The 17,467-nt window shown below is 41.2% G+C and overlaps 1 protein-coding gene across 3 annotated transcripts in view; it reads right to left on the bottom strand.

Annotated features, from left to right (window-relative positions):
- LOC310922098 (guanine nucleotide-binding protein G(q) subunit alpha) overlaps positions 1-17,467 on the bottom strand; it is a 222,724-nt gene that overhangs the window by 36,324 nt on the left and 168,933 nt on the right. For all 3 annotated transcript variants that reach the window (XM_083882438.1, XM_083882439.1, XM_083882440.1), the window contains 2 exons: positions 9,312-9,440; positions 8,209-8,338 (listed from right to left, as the gene is read on the bottom strand). In XM_083882438.1, the coding sequence (XP_083738564.1) occupies positions 8,209-8,338; positions 9,312-9,440 (259 nt within the window). The remainder of the gene's footprint in view (positions 1-8,208; positions 8,339-9,311; positions 9,441-17,467) is intronic.

The raw sequence follows: 17,467 nt of genomic DNA, 5'->3' as shown, positions 1-17,467 counted from the left end.
GTTTTTCTGACTGCCATGACTTTTCAAATATCATGGAGATGTTTCAAAAAGTATTGTTTTCTTTGTTAAAGCATACTACAAGGAAAAAGACTTCAGACAATATCATGCAATGGACTATTTAGAAAAAGTAAGTAGGGCATCTTACAGAATTCATACTGTTTAATTTGACCATGAGCAGTAGCAGAACACTGCAAGTTTTTGAGTCAGATCTCTAACACGACAGGCACAAATATCAAAGAAGGATTAGATTCTATCATAGTATCACAGTGGTGCTATCTATAAGAAAAAAGAAGGGCATTTATACACACTCTAAATTTGGTGTTGAAATTTTAATACTCTTTCACAGTTCAAAGTTTATTTGAAATATGCAGTGTGAAAAAATATCCATTGAGTGATTACCAAAGCAGCCAAGTTCAATTATTGTCTTCCTTAATGAACCTGTCACATCACAGTGAGGAATAAGAATAATCTTATTGTTACTTTAAGGGAAGAAATGTTTTCATATTTCTGCTGCACTCACATTCTGACAAAAATACAATTTGTTTTATGTGGACCTGCTCTAATAGATCCATGTCTTACTTGTGCTGAGGACCCCAGAGCTGGACACAATACTTCAGGTGGTGTCTCACAAGAGTGTAGTAGAGAGGGAGAATCACCTCCCCTGACTTGCTGGCCACACTTCTTTGTATGCAACCCAGGATACAGTTGGCTTTCTGGGCTGCATGTGCACATTGCTGGCTCATGTTCAGTTTTTCATCCACCAGTAGTCAAGTCCCTCTTCTCAGGGCTATTCTCAATCCCTTCATCCTCCCAGTCTGTATTGATACTGGGGGTTGCAGTGAGACTGGAAGGATTAGTGGTTCAAAACATTTCAGGTGCATGTGTGTGAAGGAAAGAGGCAGGTTGGGCCTTGCCTTTGGTGAGACAATGCACCATCCTGTATACCCCACACACCCTGAGGCCTGTAGGCCTGTATCCCAACCCCGCAATGTCCGCCAATCACTGGCACACCAGAGGCAGTGCTCCACACCCCAACCTTGGAGCCCCAATCTAGCCCCAGAGTGGCCAGATGACCAGAAGTCCCACCTGGGGGAAGGCCCCAGGAAAGCCAAAGTGTACTTAAGCCAGTACATGAAGCAAGCATATATCTTGACTCTACCTCTTCTTGGGATTTCTATCAGCTGACCACCACTGGAACCAGAAGGGGAAGCTATACTTGTTTTTTTCTATATCTTTTCTGTCTTTCTCTCTTTCTCCTTCTTCTTCCCTCTTCTCAGATTTTTGAGTAACTTAAAATCCAATGGGCTTGGAGTTTGCTAAGTTGAATGGACTGAGTTAATGTTTTGTGAAATGTTTTATGTTGTTTGAATGCTGCTTTAAACTTTTGCCAAAGTTCTCTAATTTTCCGATGTTGTCAGTGATTTTTTTGTTGTTGTTTTGGCCTTTTGAGGATATCTTGTCGATACTTTTTCCATGCATCTAACTCAGAGTGCATGAAAAACTGTAAGCCCTTTTAAGAGGCTCATTAAGTGAGGTTCTGGGGCCTTACATTTGCTCCAAACCAGGTGCAGGCCCTTGCATTTGGCCTTGCTGACCTTTACGAGGTTTATATGGGCCTGTGGATGCTGACAGCCAAGTCAGAGAGGAAGCATCAGATAGCCGCAGAGCCTGTGAAAGTCACATAACTTTCCCATACACTGCTCTGGGAAGCTGTGAGAAAACTCATGAAGGAATCCAAACAATTCTGCACCTGTTGTTTTGCACTTGTTGACTTGCAAGATGTTTACGAAGGGGTGTTGTTTCTAATTAGCCAATAATGGTGAGGGGTGTTGGTTAGAAGACCAATCATGTCCGGCTTTCTCGAAACAGTCTATAGAAGATGCAATTTCTAATAAACTCTGAGATTTGCCTTCTGAGAAGACTTGGAGTTTGTGTCGTTATTCAGCTGTGCCTAATACACTCGCAACATGGGCCCACTTCTCAAGCTTGTCCACGTCCCTCTGGATGGCATCCTGTCCCTCACCACTCAGCTTTGTGTCATCTGCAAACTTGCTGAGGGTTCACTCAATCACTTTGTCTATGTCATTAGTGAAGATATTAAATAGCACTGGTCCCAATACAGCCCCTGAGGGACACCAGTTGTCACTGGTCTATATCTGGACATTGAGCTATTCACCGCTACCTTCTGGATGCAACCATCTAGCCAATTCCTCATCCACCAAATAACTGAGCCATCAAATCCATGTATCTCCAATTTAGAGAGAAAGATGTTGTGGGGCACTGTGTCAAAACCCTTACAGAACTTCAGAGAGATGACATCTGTAGCTATTCCCTTGTCCACTGCTGTAGTCACTCCATCATAGAAAGCCACTGAGTTGATCAGACAGGACTTGCCCTTGGTGAAGCCCTGCTGGCTGTCTTGAATCACTTCCCTGTCCTCCATGTGCCTTAGCATAGCTTCTCAGAGGTTCTGTTCCATGATCTTCCTGGGCATGGAACTGAGGCTGACAGGTTGGCAGTCATTGGATCCACGTACTGCCCCTTTGGTCTTTCATAAAAGTGATTTTGCATTTCTGGAAGTGATAAGATCCATAATGAGCCAGAAGCCATTCACTCAGCCCCATTACTGGCCCATCCTGGATGTACAGACTGATATGTGTACTGGTTCTGGCTGGGATAGAGTTAATTTTCTTCATAGCAGCTCATATGGTGCTGTTTTGGATTTGTGACCAAAACAGTGTTGACAACATAAGGATATTTTTGTTATTTCTGAACAGTGCTTTTTCAGCATCAAGGCCTATTCTGCTTCTCACACTGCCCTGCCAGTAAGCAGGCGGAGATGGACAAGAATATGTGAGAAGGATGAGGGGAGGGGGATGGAGGACGTTCAGTGTTATGACATTTGTCTTCCCAAGTAACTGTTAACACATGATGGAACCCCGCTTTTCTGGAAATGGCTAAACATCTGCCCATCAGTAGGAAGTAGTGAATGAATTTCTTATTTTGCTTTACTTGTGTGCACAGCTTTTGCTTTACCTATTAAACTATCTTTATCTCAACCATAACAATCTGGAAAAATACTCCTGCTATATTGCTGTTTACTGTAGTTGTTTTACTTGTACTATTGTTGGTTATTCCAAGAAAGCCCCTCTTTTGAATATGCTGTGGATACTGTTCTTAAGGATAGTCATAGAACCATAGAATCATTTAGATTGGAAAAGACCTCATAGATCATCAAATCCAACCATTAACCCAGCACTGTCAAGTCTACCACTAAACCATATCCCTAAGCACCATGCCTACACATCTTTTAAATAACACCAGGGATGCTGACTCAACCACTTTACTTGGTAGCATGTTCCAATGCTTGACAACCCCTTTGATGTATAATTTTTTCCTAATGTCAAATCTAAACCTCCCCTGGTGCAACTTCAGGCCATTTCCTCTTGTTCTACCGCTTGTTACATGGGACAAGAGACTGATACCCACCTCACTACAACCTCCTTCCAGGTAGCTGTAGAGAGCAACAAGTTCTTGTCTGAGCCTCCTTTTGTTTAAACTAAACACTCCCAGCTCCCTCAGAAGCTCCTCATAAGACTTGTGTTCCAGACCCTTCAGTAGCTTTGTTGCCCTTTTCTGGACACGCTTCAGCACCTCAGTGTCTTGTTTTGAGTGGCTCGAAACTGCATGCTGTACTTAAGGTGCAGTCTTACCAGTGCCAAGTACAGGGAGATCACTGCCCTAGTCCTGCTGGCCCCACTATTCCTGATTGTGATGGTTTTGGCTGGGCTAGAGTTAATTTTCTTCCCAGTGGCTGGTATGGGGCTGTGTTTTGGATTTGTGCTGAACACAGGGTTGATAATATAGAGAAATTTTTGCTATTCCTGAGCAGGGCTTACACAGACCCAAGGCCTTTTCTGCTTTTGTACTGCCATGCTGGCAAGGAAGTTGGGGGTGCATGGTAGGTTGGGAGGAGACACAGTGGGAACAGGTGGCCCAAATTGTCTAAATGGATATTCCAGACCATATGACATCATGCTCGGTATATAAAGTGGAAGGAAGAAGGAGAAAGGGGGGGATATTTGGAGTGATGGCATTTGTCTTCCCAAGTAACCATTATGTGTGATGGGGCCCTGCTCTCCTGGAGATAGCTGAACATCTTCCAGCCCATGGGAAGCAACTAATTCCTTGTTTTGCTTTACTTGTGTGCATGGCTTTTGCTTTCCCTATTAAACTGTCTATCTCAACCCACAAGTTTTCTGGCTTTTACCCTTCTGACTCTCTCCCAGATGCCACTGGTGAGGGAGTGAGTGAGTGACTGCATGGGGCTTGGTTGCTGGCTGGGGTTAAACCACGATACTGACACAAGTCAGGATGACATTGGCCTCCTTGGCCACCTGGGTACACTTCTGCCTCATATTCAGCCAACTGTTGACCAACACCCCCAGGTCCTTTTCTGCCAAGCATCTTTTTAGCCACTCATCCCCAAGAGGTCCATCAGAACCTTGCTGGTTGGTATCCTAACTTGCTAATTCTCTCAGGTGCTGGTGAATGTCAGGAAGGGAACTGATTGTTGGATTTGTACATAGCATCCTGCATCTGTGAACCAAAGTTTTCCTGTGGTAGGAATGCTGGTAGTGGTGGAATTGTGGGGCTGTGGACCTAAAATTTTTGTTAGATATTTCTCTATTTAGGCTAGTCTCTTAATCCCTGACTACTGACTGCCATGCTGGTAAATCATGGATCAGAACTCTATGCCCTCCAAAACTTTATGGGCTATCATCTGTCCCATGATCAGACAAACCATGCAGCAGAGTCCATCCTACAGCATGCAGACCTACCATGCCAATACTGATAGTTGCCTGAAAGACACCACTTGCTGCTGTGACCTTATCAAAATAGGTGCCCCTGGCCTATACTGGCTGTGTATCAGCTGTGCCATGAAAATCCTCCCATGGAGAGAGTGGAGGTCTATGCACCCAGACTAATAGTGCCTGCAATGCATGTTGAAGTAAACCTCTTCAGGACCCATGTCCATAATTATCCTGATGCCCTGCGACATTGGTGTGGTTTTAATCCTTCAGTAGAATGAGGATGCATATTTCACCAGTTTCCATGGACCCTCCTTCCTTGTCTAGGGATCTCTGAGCTGGAGAAAGCAATCATCAATCTCTCTGCTACTCTAGCAAATATATAAAATGTAATAATTGATGCCATCCAGGCACTGCAGCAAGAAGTTGCTCAAGTACCACAGACTTCTGTTCAAAACCACTAGCTTCAGAGTACTTGATGGCTACATAAGGTGGCATTTGCACATTAGTAAATACTATCTGCTGTGTCTGTGTCAGCCAAGATCTATGCATTGAGACTGACCTTAAGAAAATCCAGGAACAACTAAAGCCCTTGCACTGTATAGCAACTGCAGATGTAGATTGGGGAATTGACAAATTGAGGTCATGGCTTATCCCTTGGTTCCCAGATCTCAGGGCATCTGTCAAAATATTGTGGCTGTACTTTTTCTAATGATCAACTTCGCTGTCATTATTTATGTTTTGTTTCATATCAGTGGATGAAGTTGTGGACTGTGTTGTAAAACATTTTCCAATCATGTCAAGCCACTCCCTGACTGGGGTTGGGGACACTAGATATAAATAAAACCTGGCTGTAATCTCTTTCACAGCCTCTCTTATAGCAATTGGGAAAATGCAGTACCAATTGTGGCATGAAGTCCTCCCTCTACCACAAAAAGTCTTATCTGCTCTGTCCATCAGCTGGTGCATAGCTCTGGACATTGTCCCCCCTCACATGAATTGGTGAGATAACCCAGGCTGGACAGATGTCCTGCAGTGAGTTATCTCTGGTGCCAGGGAGGTAAGATCCCCAGCTGATAATAAACATCCCTTGCCTTGAGAGCAAGATGTAGAGAGATAAACCAGGAATCCTTGACTGAAAGGATCTTTTACAACTATAAAAGCTACACAAATTTCCACAGAGGTAGAAGTCTCCTACACACTCCTTGGAAACATGTAGGACTTCTTCCCAAAGCTTGGACGCATCTTTGTGGTTACTTTTCTGGAAACTGAAAGAATCCTATGTGTGGCCCATCAGAAACTGGATGGTAAGATACATTGAATCCTAATCTATACAATTTCTTCACTAGCTGTAATAATAGGTACCTCACTCGTGCACTGTGTTGTTTATCTACTAGTAGTGTTTCTTTTGTTTATCCTGTGTAGTAAGTAACCTGTTAAAGTCTCATGTCTGTTAAATTCGTGTCTATTAAATAAATTACTCATTTTCTAATAGACCTAATTGGCCATGATGAAGAACCTGCAAGCAAGAGTGATCTGGGGTGCAGGCCGCCCCAATCAGAGCTACTGCCAGAAATCTGAGTCAAAGGCAGGACTTGTTTAAGCTCTCCTCTCCATTCGTAACAGTAATCACCTCCCAGACGCCTAAACAACTGATATTTGATAGAGATGATTCTACAGTACCCATCTTCTGATACACCACCTTTCAACCTCTGACTGTATAAAATATCCTGCAGGTGTTGAAACACCAACCTCACCTACATTATTATATAGCTAACAACCCATCAAAATAACACCCTTGCCTATAACTCCATGTCAAGGGATGATTTGAGAGAATCACAGGGTGGAAGCAACATCTTGCCTTCTGACACCCTGTCCCTTAACCAATATTGGTATCTTAGACAGTCTGCCAACACTTCACTCCCGATCTACATTGTCACAACTCTTTTCCACATTTAAAAGACATTTGCATGATTGGCTGTTTCTGCCAGATGACCCAGACACCAAATGTCCTAGCAGTCCACCACAGCCACAGCATTGCTTATCATCCTGTGCTCACTACTGGTGATTGGGCGAGTTGCTATATGCAGGAAATGTTGTTCATCTTTCTTACTTCCTCAATAAAGCTTTATTTTATAATGTATTGTCATAATCCATCACTGTTTGGACCACAACATCAAATATATGTCTTACAAAACAAAATAAAAGCATTCTGATATCGGCCAAGTTAAAAAAAATGCAAAAATAAATTAGAAGATATATTCACTATATAAGCAACTGATTTTTTTTTCTTTGTAACAGCTGTACTTTTTAAGGAGATGTCTGATGATATAAAGATTAATGAGATTTCTTTCTTTTATGGGAAAAGTATAAATTTAAAAGCTTTCAGAACTCCTAGTCTTTCTTGAAAAAATTATTATTGAAAAAGTTGAGAATACAATCAGGACTGCCTCGGGACATCTGTTTAATCTTGGTATGTCAATCCTTGTCTTAAATAATGAAATCAACATATACATACAGTCATGAAGAACATTAAAATGCTTTCTTTTTTTCACCTAAATTTTGTAAATGAATACTAAAAACTTGCATAGAACAGTGCTGGCGAGTAACTCATGTAAGTTTGATAAATAATGGGAATAGTCTTTATGAAAGAAAAAGTCCAAATATTAAATTTCCCCCCTACTTTTTAAAGCTGTATACAAAACACTGAGTACTCCTGCACTTTTCCTACTTAGTTCATGTATCACTACCCATGAGTTTTACTTCTGTTATTCTTTGAAATAGCAACACAAGTAGAAAATATAAGGCAATATAAATCCTATACTTTAGGTCAATGGAATGAAGTTTACCTCTTTAGGGTCTGTTCTAGCAATGAATCTATGAATTTTGTTCTAATTCCCATTGTATTTTTATGGCTCTGCTACACATTAACCATGCAAATAGCTACAATAATAACATTTCTCTACAGTCAGCTATTCCACCTTTAACACAAAATAGATGGGTTCCACTGATCTTCCATGGAAGAGATCAGTTTGTGTCATATTATGTGAGGATTAGCATCTTAATCAGTGTAGAACTTCTCATTTCATTTCATGCCGTTGCATACAACTGCTGGTAGACATTTGGAAAGCAACCAGGACTGGACAAGCCAGCCTGCTTTGAAAATGTCTTAAAAGGACTAGCAACCTTCTGTTTTGCTGTTTAGCATGAAGTATTAAATCTATCATTACACTTTACTGGTCCTAAATATTTAATATCCAAATAAACATGTAAAAACACACACAACAAAGCTCTCTACAAAGTTGTGTTTTAATCAATTTGCAAATAAAATTTAAAACTAATTTTAGGGAAAGTATTTTTTCTTAAAAACTGGTGATTTACGCTAATGCTTGCTTACCTCATTGTCGGACTCCACAAGCACTTGATCATATTCACTAAGAGCTACTAGGAACATGATAGATGTGACATTTTCAAAGCAATGTATCCATTTTCTTCTTTCTGATCGTTGTCCTCCTACATCCACCATTCTGCAAAATTAACAATGATCGCATCAACTCCACAAATACCTTTGCATGTAAATATACAAACACACAAAACACTGAATTCAAGAATTTAGTTGAAAACAATTTGGTTCTTCTTAAAACTGTTACCATTCATATTAAAGACTGATGGAATGTGTTGTAAATAAATAAGTTAACATATTTGCTTTTTAGTTTGATGTGCTTTCTGAATTTAACTTATTATGGGTCTCAAAGCCATCAAATTTCTGTTATTCAAAACACTTATGATTCTGAGTCACGATTCTAGAATGTATGCTCTGTATATTCAGCAGAAATGTGTCCACAGAATTAAGTTGGTGGCCTGCTGTTCTCCCAAGAAATTGCCAGTCAAAATTCCAAACTTGTCAAGGCTGCCTAATTTTAAGAGTATAACTAGAATATAATCTGTATTTACTGAAGTTGTTAATACCCAAAATAAAAACTCAAATTTGCTGGCAGAGTGTACTCCAAATTTATTATGACTCTCAATGTAACTAGACACTCAGGTGTCTAACTTGTACTTGTAACTGCATAGTTATTCTTTAGCAATTGTATTTGCCCTGAGAATGAGCTGTGGGGGAAATTATTTGTAGGAATGGCATTAAATTTTCAAAATATCACTTCTCTATAAAAATAAAATACAGAAGTGGTACCTTTCCATTTCATAATTATTCATAATAGAACATTTGTACTAATTTTATTGAAAAATTACTTCCAGTTTTTCTATCAATCAATAATAACTACCTTCAGAAAAAGACAAATCTGTCTCTCATCCTCTTGACACCTTTAAAAACAGCTGCTAATCATATATGGACAAAAACATGAAAATAAAATTAGCACTAAGCTCAAATTTAAAAAACATTGAATAATTTGTACATTTAACCAATATCCTATACATGGTATTACTAATGTAAAAGGAAACAAAAAAACCAAAGCAAATGGGTATTAAACTTTTTTCTACCTGAAAATGACGCTTTGTAAGTCAAATGGATATTCAATGATCCCTGTTGTTGGGACTCGAACTCTAAGCACATCTTGCTGAGTTGGCAGATAAGCCGAATCTGCTATGCGGTCCAAGTCGTTAAGGTAACTATAGATGGGAAGAAACAACCGGAATGCAAGACAGTGAGACCATAATCCCACTGAGGAAAAGAGAAAGGTAGTCTTAGGAAAAGAAATGAGGTGTGGGATAGAAAGAAGTACAACAGAAAAAAAAAAGCAATGATGACATAAAAGAGGAAAGGAAATTAAAAGGAGGGCTCCATTCTCTCTCTCTTTTTAATAACAATTATTGTTATCATTATTGATAAAAATGAAATTTGGAAAATTGAAACCCCTGATTGTTATGTAATAAGTGTATTAATATCTTGAATGCTTATCTTGTAATGTAACAGTAAAAAGCCACCTCCGTGGCACCCCCCCCAGACCTCGGACCACCTTAAAAACAGACCTCGAGAGCGGGCGAGCCCGCTCCATTCAAAGAAGCCCGGCACCGCGGCCCTCACCCGCAGCGTGGCACCCCACCCCCACCCCCGCCGCCGGGGCCCAGCGCTGCCGCCGCCGGGGCCGGGAAAGAGAAAACCGGCCGCTTCTCCGTGCCCACAGCGGGGACCCCAGTGAGCGGGGCCGTCCGGCCCCGGCCCCCCGCCGCCGCCGTGGGTTCCTGGCTCCCGGCGCCACCGCGGTCCCCGCCGGGCAGCCAGCCGCCGCCGAGAAAGCCGAGAGCAAACAGAACCGGCCTGAGCCTGGCGCGGAAAACCCCAAAGCTCGCAAAACCACCACGTGGCGCGCCCAGACCGCCGCCCTGCTCCAAAAAAAAAAAGAACCCGCGCCCGCCATGGCCTGTCCCCCCCACCTCACAGCCCCAGTGCTGCCCACCATCGAAACCTCCAAGACGCCATGGCTGTTGCGAAACTGCCATGAGAGCCTGCAGCCCCTGCTTCCCGGGACGACCCTGTACATGCAAATTAGAAATCCCAGATGCATCTCGGGACTCTTTTAACACCAAAAACCCCTTATAAAAATAAACCTAAGTAGAATTAAAACACACAAAAACCAATACTAGGCCGTGTAAACCCTAGAGTATCAGGGGAACTGATTTTTCCAGTTTTTGTGACTCCCTGTGACTTAAAAGTACCAAGCCAGAAGTGAGACCCCGAGGGAAACAAAGGAAATTCAGAACTTTGGGAATATTCCCGACGAGGGAAGAGTTCTCCAGCCCTGCTGAACTTCCTGCTGCAGAGCTGAAAGGACCCTCCTCCTCCACGGCGCACCAGGCGGCCAAAAACCCCTCGAGCAACCATTGTAAGAGCTGATTAATAAAGGCATTTTAAGGAGAAAAATATTATCTCCGCCCATATTTATTACAATTATTGTTATTATTGTCGTTATTATTATATTTTACTTTGTTTCAATTATTAAACTGTTCTTATCTGAACCCATGGGTTTTATTTTTTCCCCTGATTCTCCTCCCTATCCCACTGGGAGAGGGGGAAAGCAGGGGAGTGAGTGAGCTGCTGCACCGTACTTAGTTGCTGGCAGTAGATATAACTTTTGATTATTTTATCAACTTAGAGGGAATTAAACATGTTTCTGACAATCAGTCTGAAAGCTTTGCCTGCGTCAGCAATACAATATTTCATTCAAAAGACTCTAAAATCAATAAAATCTCCTTATATTTCTCTTTAAAGCTCATGTTCCCTCTGATCCAAAATAATATATTTAATTTTTAAAAAAGTCATCAGTGGGTAAGCATGTGTATCATAAGGATTGTCATCAGGGTATTTCTGCTCTACTGCACACACTGCTTTGTACTACATCTGAATATTTTGGAATATAGCAGAAATTAATTTTCTCTTTAGTCATGTACCATTTTCCCAAAATGCCAGTAGAACAAATCAACAGACATGATCAATAACATTAAAATGACTTTTGTATTAACTATGTAAGAGGATACTTTTACTTTTCTAGAACTGCCAACACATTTTCCATTAGGAGGAATGGGGTAATGGTGTAATTTGTTTAAAGTAACTTTTTGGGTTGACGGACTATTTCAAAATGCTGAGCAGGAATATGGAAAGTATAAATGAATAAAAGTGAATATTTACATAAAAAAGAAAAGATGACTGGAATACTATTATAACCTAAATGCACACTACCAGCAGACATGATTTTCAAATATTATCATAGGTGTTACAGTAATACAGAACATTTAGAATTTTATTTTTTTAGAAAAGCATGGAATAGTTCCAGTTGGAAGACCTACAATGATCATGTACTCCAACTGCCTGACCACTTCACTGCAGGCCAAAACTGAAAGCATATTATTAAGGGCATTGTCCCAATGCCTCTTAAACACTGACAGGCTTGGGGCATCAGCCACCTCTCTAGGAAGCCTCTTCCAGTGTTTGACCACCCTCTCAGTAAATAAATGTTTCCTTATCTGAACCTGCCCTGATGCAACTTTGAACCATTCCTACACATCCTGTCAGTGGATTCCAGGGAGAAGAGCTCAGCACCTCCCTCTCCAGGTCTCCTCCTCAGGAAGCTGCAGTCATGAGGTCGCCCCTCAGCCTCCTTTCTTCCAAACTAGACAAACCCAGAGTTCTCAGCTGCTCCTCACAGGACATGCCTTCCAGCCCTTTCACCAGCTTGGTGGTCCTTCTCTGGACACATTCAAAGACCTTCACATTCTTTTCAAATTGTGGGCCCCAGAACTGCACACAACACTCAAATCAAGCCCCTGCCTTTGATAACCCTTTGATAAAGGGTTTATCATAGTTTTGGTTTATCATATTTTATAAGTCTTTATTATTACAGTGAATTATATTCAAGGCTTCTTCATATCAAAAGAGTTGGATCAATGAGTTGAGTGTATCAACCATTGATGTAAATGTTTTTCTCTGAGTTCATTAAGAGAGTGAATATCTCTCCGAGTTAGTCAGTCCAGCATGGGAGGAACATATACATGGCTAAGCTCATTATAGAGTATAAGAACTGAACAACTAGCAGAAGAATTTTGAGGAGGGCAACAGGCTTGAATTGGTTTCAATCCATATATTCCCTCCTGACACCAGAGGATGCCTAGCATCCTGACAGTGAGCATATATTAGAGAACAGTAATGGCAATCACATTGGTATCATCTCGCACAAGCAGCAACTTTAAATAAAAGCATCAAAACATCAAACACCTTTTCCAACTGCAACTGTGCAGACCAAATCCTCACTCCATCTGCTTCTAAGTACAATTTTTTTCCAAAATTCACAGTCCATGCTTAACTCTTGCTTTTGTGCAATGTCTCCATGATCTATTGCTGTGAAGATTATTTGAAATAGCAAAGAAACCCTATGGAAATTGCTCAAATTAAGACAGCTTGTTTGACTGATACAACCTGGGATGTGGGAAGTCTGTAAGCTCCAGCAGGGAAGCAGGATGGAGTTGTTATAAATAACTATGTAGTTATTGCCTTTAGCTATTATGTATTAGCTTTTGCAAATTCTTATTAATCACAAAAATTTTGATGTAGTACAATTTATAATCATGTTTAACTGTTTTTGATATAGTATAATTTGTCAGCTTTTGTAGCCAATGCTATGGCCATGTGTAGCTTATAAATATTAGTGTGATTGATATATTATAGTTTAGGCTTTCACAAAATATTAAAATGGAGACTGTGTAATGTTAACTTTTACAGAATGTTTTTATCTTTGTAACTAGCTGACAATAGTGAAAATAACTCAGATAAGTTTGTGGAAATAGCAAAAACTGTCTGTATGATTAGATAACATTGAAGGAACCAAACAGATAACATTGAAAGAAAGGATGTGAAAAGGACTTCTACCACTGATCCTGCAGTGATCAATAATTTCCCATTTGTCATTGTGAGGAAACGGTATATACGTTGTGAGGAAATGACATACACAACTTCCAAAAATCAAATCTACACTATTGCAAGGTGGGTCAAGGGTTGAACCAAGGTAAAGAATTCCCAGAACATGCAATAGAACTCAAAGGAATATTTGAATATGAATAATCTTCATGAATATACATTTGACCAACACAATGAAAAAAGTATATAAAGAAAGTTGTTATAGTGAACTGGTGTGCTTCTGGCAATTTGCCAAGTACCCCAGCGCTGGGTACTGTCCCTTTTATCCCTTATTAAACTTTAAAAATTCTAAAGAGTGATTCTTGATTCTCATAGTTACCTCTTCCACTGGTTTATTTGCAACCAGAAGAGCACTTGTGAAGACATTTAATTTAAAAGATATATAACAAAATTATAGGGCTACATGAAATGTCTTGAGAATGTCTGAATTCAGACTACTCTGGATGAAGAGTAAAAGTGAACACTATCAGAAAATGAATATTTTTATCTATTTTTTCTATCATTATTTGTTAAAGACACAATTCACCATGGCTTTTAAAGCACTCATCTACTGCAGTTCTAATCAAACTACTGACTGTTATAGATAACTGTGTAATTATTGACTTTCACTGTTATGTGTTGGCTTTTGCAAATTGTTATTAATCATAACAATTTTGATGTAGTACAGTTTATAATCATTTAGTTTAACTGGTTTTGATATAGTATTGTACAGCTTCTGTGGCCAGTGCCCTGGCCATGTGTATCTTATCTAGGCATTAGTGTGATAAATATTTATTGCAGTTTAGGCTTTCGAAATAGAGAAGATGTTAACTTTTGCAGAGTGCTTTTTTTTTTTTTTTTTTTTTTTTTTTGTAACTAGCTGACAGTAGTGAATAAGTTTGTGGAAATAGCTTAAAACTGTCTCTATGATTAGATAATACTGAAGGAACCACACAGATAACAGCAAAAGAAAGGATGTGAAAAAACTCCTGCTACTGACCCTGCAGTTATCAATAATTTCATCTGTTGTTGTGAGGAAATGGCATATACATTGTGAGGAAATGACACACACAACTCTCAAAAATCAAATCTACACTATTGTAGGACAGATCAGGGGTCAACAAAGCTAAAGAATTCCCAGAACATATAAAAGAACTCACAGGGATGTTTGAATATGTATAAGCCTCATGAGTATGCATGCAATCAGTGTAATGAAAAAGTATATAAGAAAATTGTTTTAAGCTAACACTGTGCTTTTGGCAGTTTGCCAGGCACCCCAGTGCTGGGTACTGTCCCTTTCATCCCTTAGTAAGCTTTTAAAAGTTTTAAAGAGCGAGTCTTGTTTCTCACACTGACAAATACAGTACTAACGTGAGAAAACGTGCTGTCTTGGTTTTAAGAAAATTTTAAGGGAAACACTCTAAAATGAGTTCTTTCCCTTTGTTTTAAGAAATCCCTTTCCACCAATAAGGAGAAGCAAAATACAAATAGATATAAGTGAAAAATAACAGCTTACTAACAAGCAAAACTGCAACAGGCAAAACAACCCAGTAAATAATCACTAGACACAAAATTGCTAAATCTTACAAACTCCCAGAGAACAAGGAGACACCCAAAATGGTGGTGGTGACATTGGTGTGACAGCTTCATAGTAACTATAAAAGAATTAGCTAAGAAAGATATGTTATATGAATCAGTTTCAACTTTAGCACATGCAGATGCTATAGTCCTCCCTCTTGAGGAAGAGGCTATTAAGCTAGCTTGATCTTTTCCTTTATTTAGTATCAGCTTATTAGAGTCTGCAGGGCTTGAGAGCCTTGTCAGAGTCAAAGTAGAGGCAGGCAGGGCAGCTGTGGGGCTCTGCTGACATATTGGAGGGCAGCCATGCTTTACCAGGCACACGCTGCTGTGTGTGTGGGATAACAACTCGGAGCTGCCTTTATTGTCATTGCCTTGACCGGCGCTGCTAAGTTCATTGGTTTGCTTCTTTACTGCTCGCACGCAGGGAGCTGCTGACATCTCACTGGGCTCACTGAGAGGGTGGCCTGCACAGTACAGGGCAGCGCGGGCTCCCCCATGACACTGTTGGGGCTTCTCTTAAGATTAACAGAATTGGGGGGTTCTCAGGCCATCTTTTAGTTCTCCTCCCACAGCCCTGGTAAACTTATAGTTGTTGGCTGGAGGCATAGAAGGGCTTGGAGGGGCTGTCATGGGGACACAAACATCATTTTTTGTCTGGTTTGCAGATGCTCAGATTCAGCTGCAAATGTATGTGACATGGTGTTCTCCAGCTGCGGGTTCTGGCGGTGCCTCAGGCGGTGGTGGCATGGGCGAAGTTGTGTGTGGTACAGGGGCAACCTATATTGGCGGTGGCATCCGGCACCCATGGTGAGGGGCCTCCAGTCCCAAAAGTGTGATGCCCTGGCACTGTGGGGCTGCTGGCTTCACTTCTGGTTTCTGGTGATGCGATGCCATTTTTTCTGGTTTTTGGTGGACGCACTGGAGGAAATCCCAAGCATCACAGCAGGGGCAATTCTAGCCGCTGAAACTGCATGCTCAGCACAGCATCTCTTCCCCCAAGGGCTGCCTCCAGCGGTCCGCCATCTTGGATGAGTGACTTTGGTGCCATGTGGTGTCCGCCATGTTGGGTGACTCACATCTGAAGCACATGGGGTTTTTCGGTGGGCTGTCTCTGTGGCATGTTAAAGGGCGCTGAGCCCAAAGATGGCACCTGTAGCTGGGGCGTGGGTGGGCGTGGGCATTCTGAGAATACACCAGGTGCTGCCACTGGCAGGGGAGCTCTGGTAAAAACCAGGCACACCCCCCTCGGTTTTTTGCCTGCCGCTCTGCCTGGCTCCACATCCTCGGCAGACATTTCAGCAGGCGGTGTCCGTGGCATTTTTGCTGCTGTCCCTGCGTCTCGCTCATCTTCCAACCACCCCAGCCAGTCCGAAACAAGCCTCCAGGGTTTTATAATGCCCATAGCAACTTCTAAAGCCTGTTGCTCATGCTTTTCTAGCCGTTGAAATAAAAAAAAGTCCATACCTTCATAACTGGGTTTTCTTCCAGCAAAAACCATTCTCCCATTTCTTCAGTGCTGTTTTCTATTTAAAAGGGGTATTTACAGAGAGGAATCTGGATTTTTGCTCTGTATACTGTATATTTTGGATGGCTCTGCTCACATGCCTCTTAATTATTTCCAGCTTTTTGCTGGTTTGAAGCTCTTCATGCATGGTTTTTCTGTCTCCTCCCATTCTACTCACAGGATGGCTTCTGTCATCATATCATCATATTGGGGCCACCAGATATTATGTTTGGGGCCATTGGTTGGAGACAGAGTGTTGGCATGCACCCCACACCCCCAGATGGTGTTTCCAAATAGGGAAAGGTTTAAGACTCACCCCTTGTATTTTGTATAAGGTAAAGGACCCAGAAACTTCTTTATCCTCTGGACAGTAATTGGCTCAGTACCAACACAGGAGCATTGATTTGGCTTGGAGAGTGTAACTCAGTGCCTATTGTTGATTTCATTGGGCCAAAAGCCAAATAGCCTACCTGAACTATTGAGTACTAAAGAAAGAGAACAAAGAAGCTCGAGGGTTTTCAAGGTGGTGTAACAAGGAAGGGAGCCATCTCTATACTGTGTTTGGCTTTACTCTTTGTTTTTGTATTATTTTCATTCCTTATTAAAACCTTTTTGCTTTTTCAAGACACACTCCATCATGCCATCTTGCTAATTAATTTTAGCCACTACTCTGCAAGGGCCGGACCCTCGGAAGTATTGGGAAAACCCATAACAGAGTTGACACAAACTCACAAAGCATCCTCAACAAACAGCCTGTTTTATTGTTTGGAACCTTCTTATATAGGGAGTTCAAAACTCTGGGGTCTAGACAACTGATTGGTCTGTCTTAACACTGCCCAGCTCCCTGGCCAATGATACATCTGCATTTAGGTTTGAAAGGGATTGGTTGAGGTCTCTGAGTTTAAATTTATCCTATGATTGTTCACCTAGGGACTTGTTTATTGAATTAGGAGAGCCAAATTGGGTTTCTTATTATAGCCAGATTTATATGTCCAGCTACAGACTAGCTGTACTGTGACAGAAATTCCCTTTCCAAAATGTTTCCTGCCACTGGCAATCACATGTAAAGAGACAAAGGGAGAATGGCATCTGACCCTTCCGCCAAGATGGCAGCCTTCACAGGTGACTGCATGGTCTGGGACACAAGGGGGAAGGATGGCGGCA

The sequence above is a fragment of the Zosterops lateralis genome, assembly GCF_965231275.1.
Source record: "Zosterops lateralis genome assembly, chromosome: W".
Lineage (NCBI taxonomy): Eukaryota > Metazoa > Chordata > Aves > Passeriformes > Zosteropidae > Zosterops > Zosterops lateralis.
Note: the sequence above shows the minus strand (reverse complement) of the source record. Positions and strands in the feature narration are given on the sequence as shown.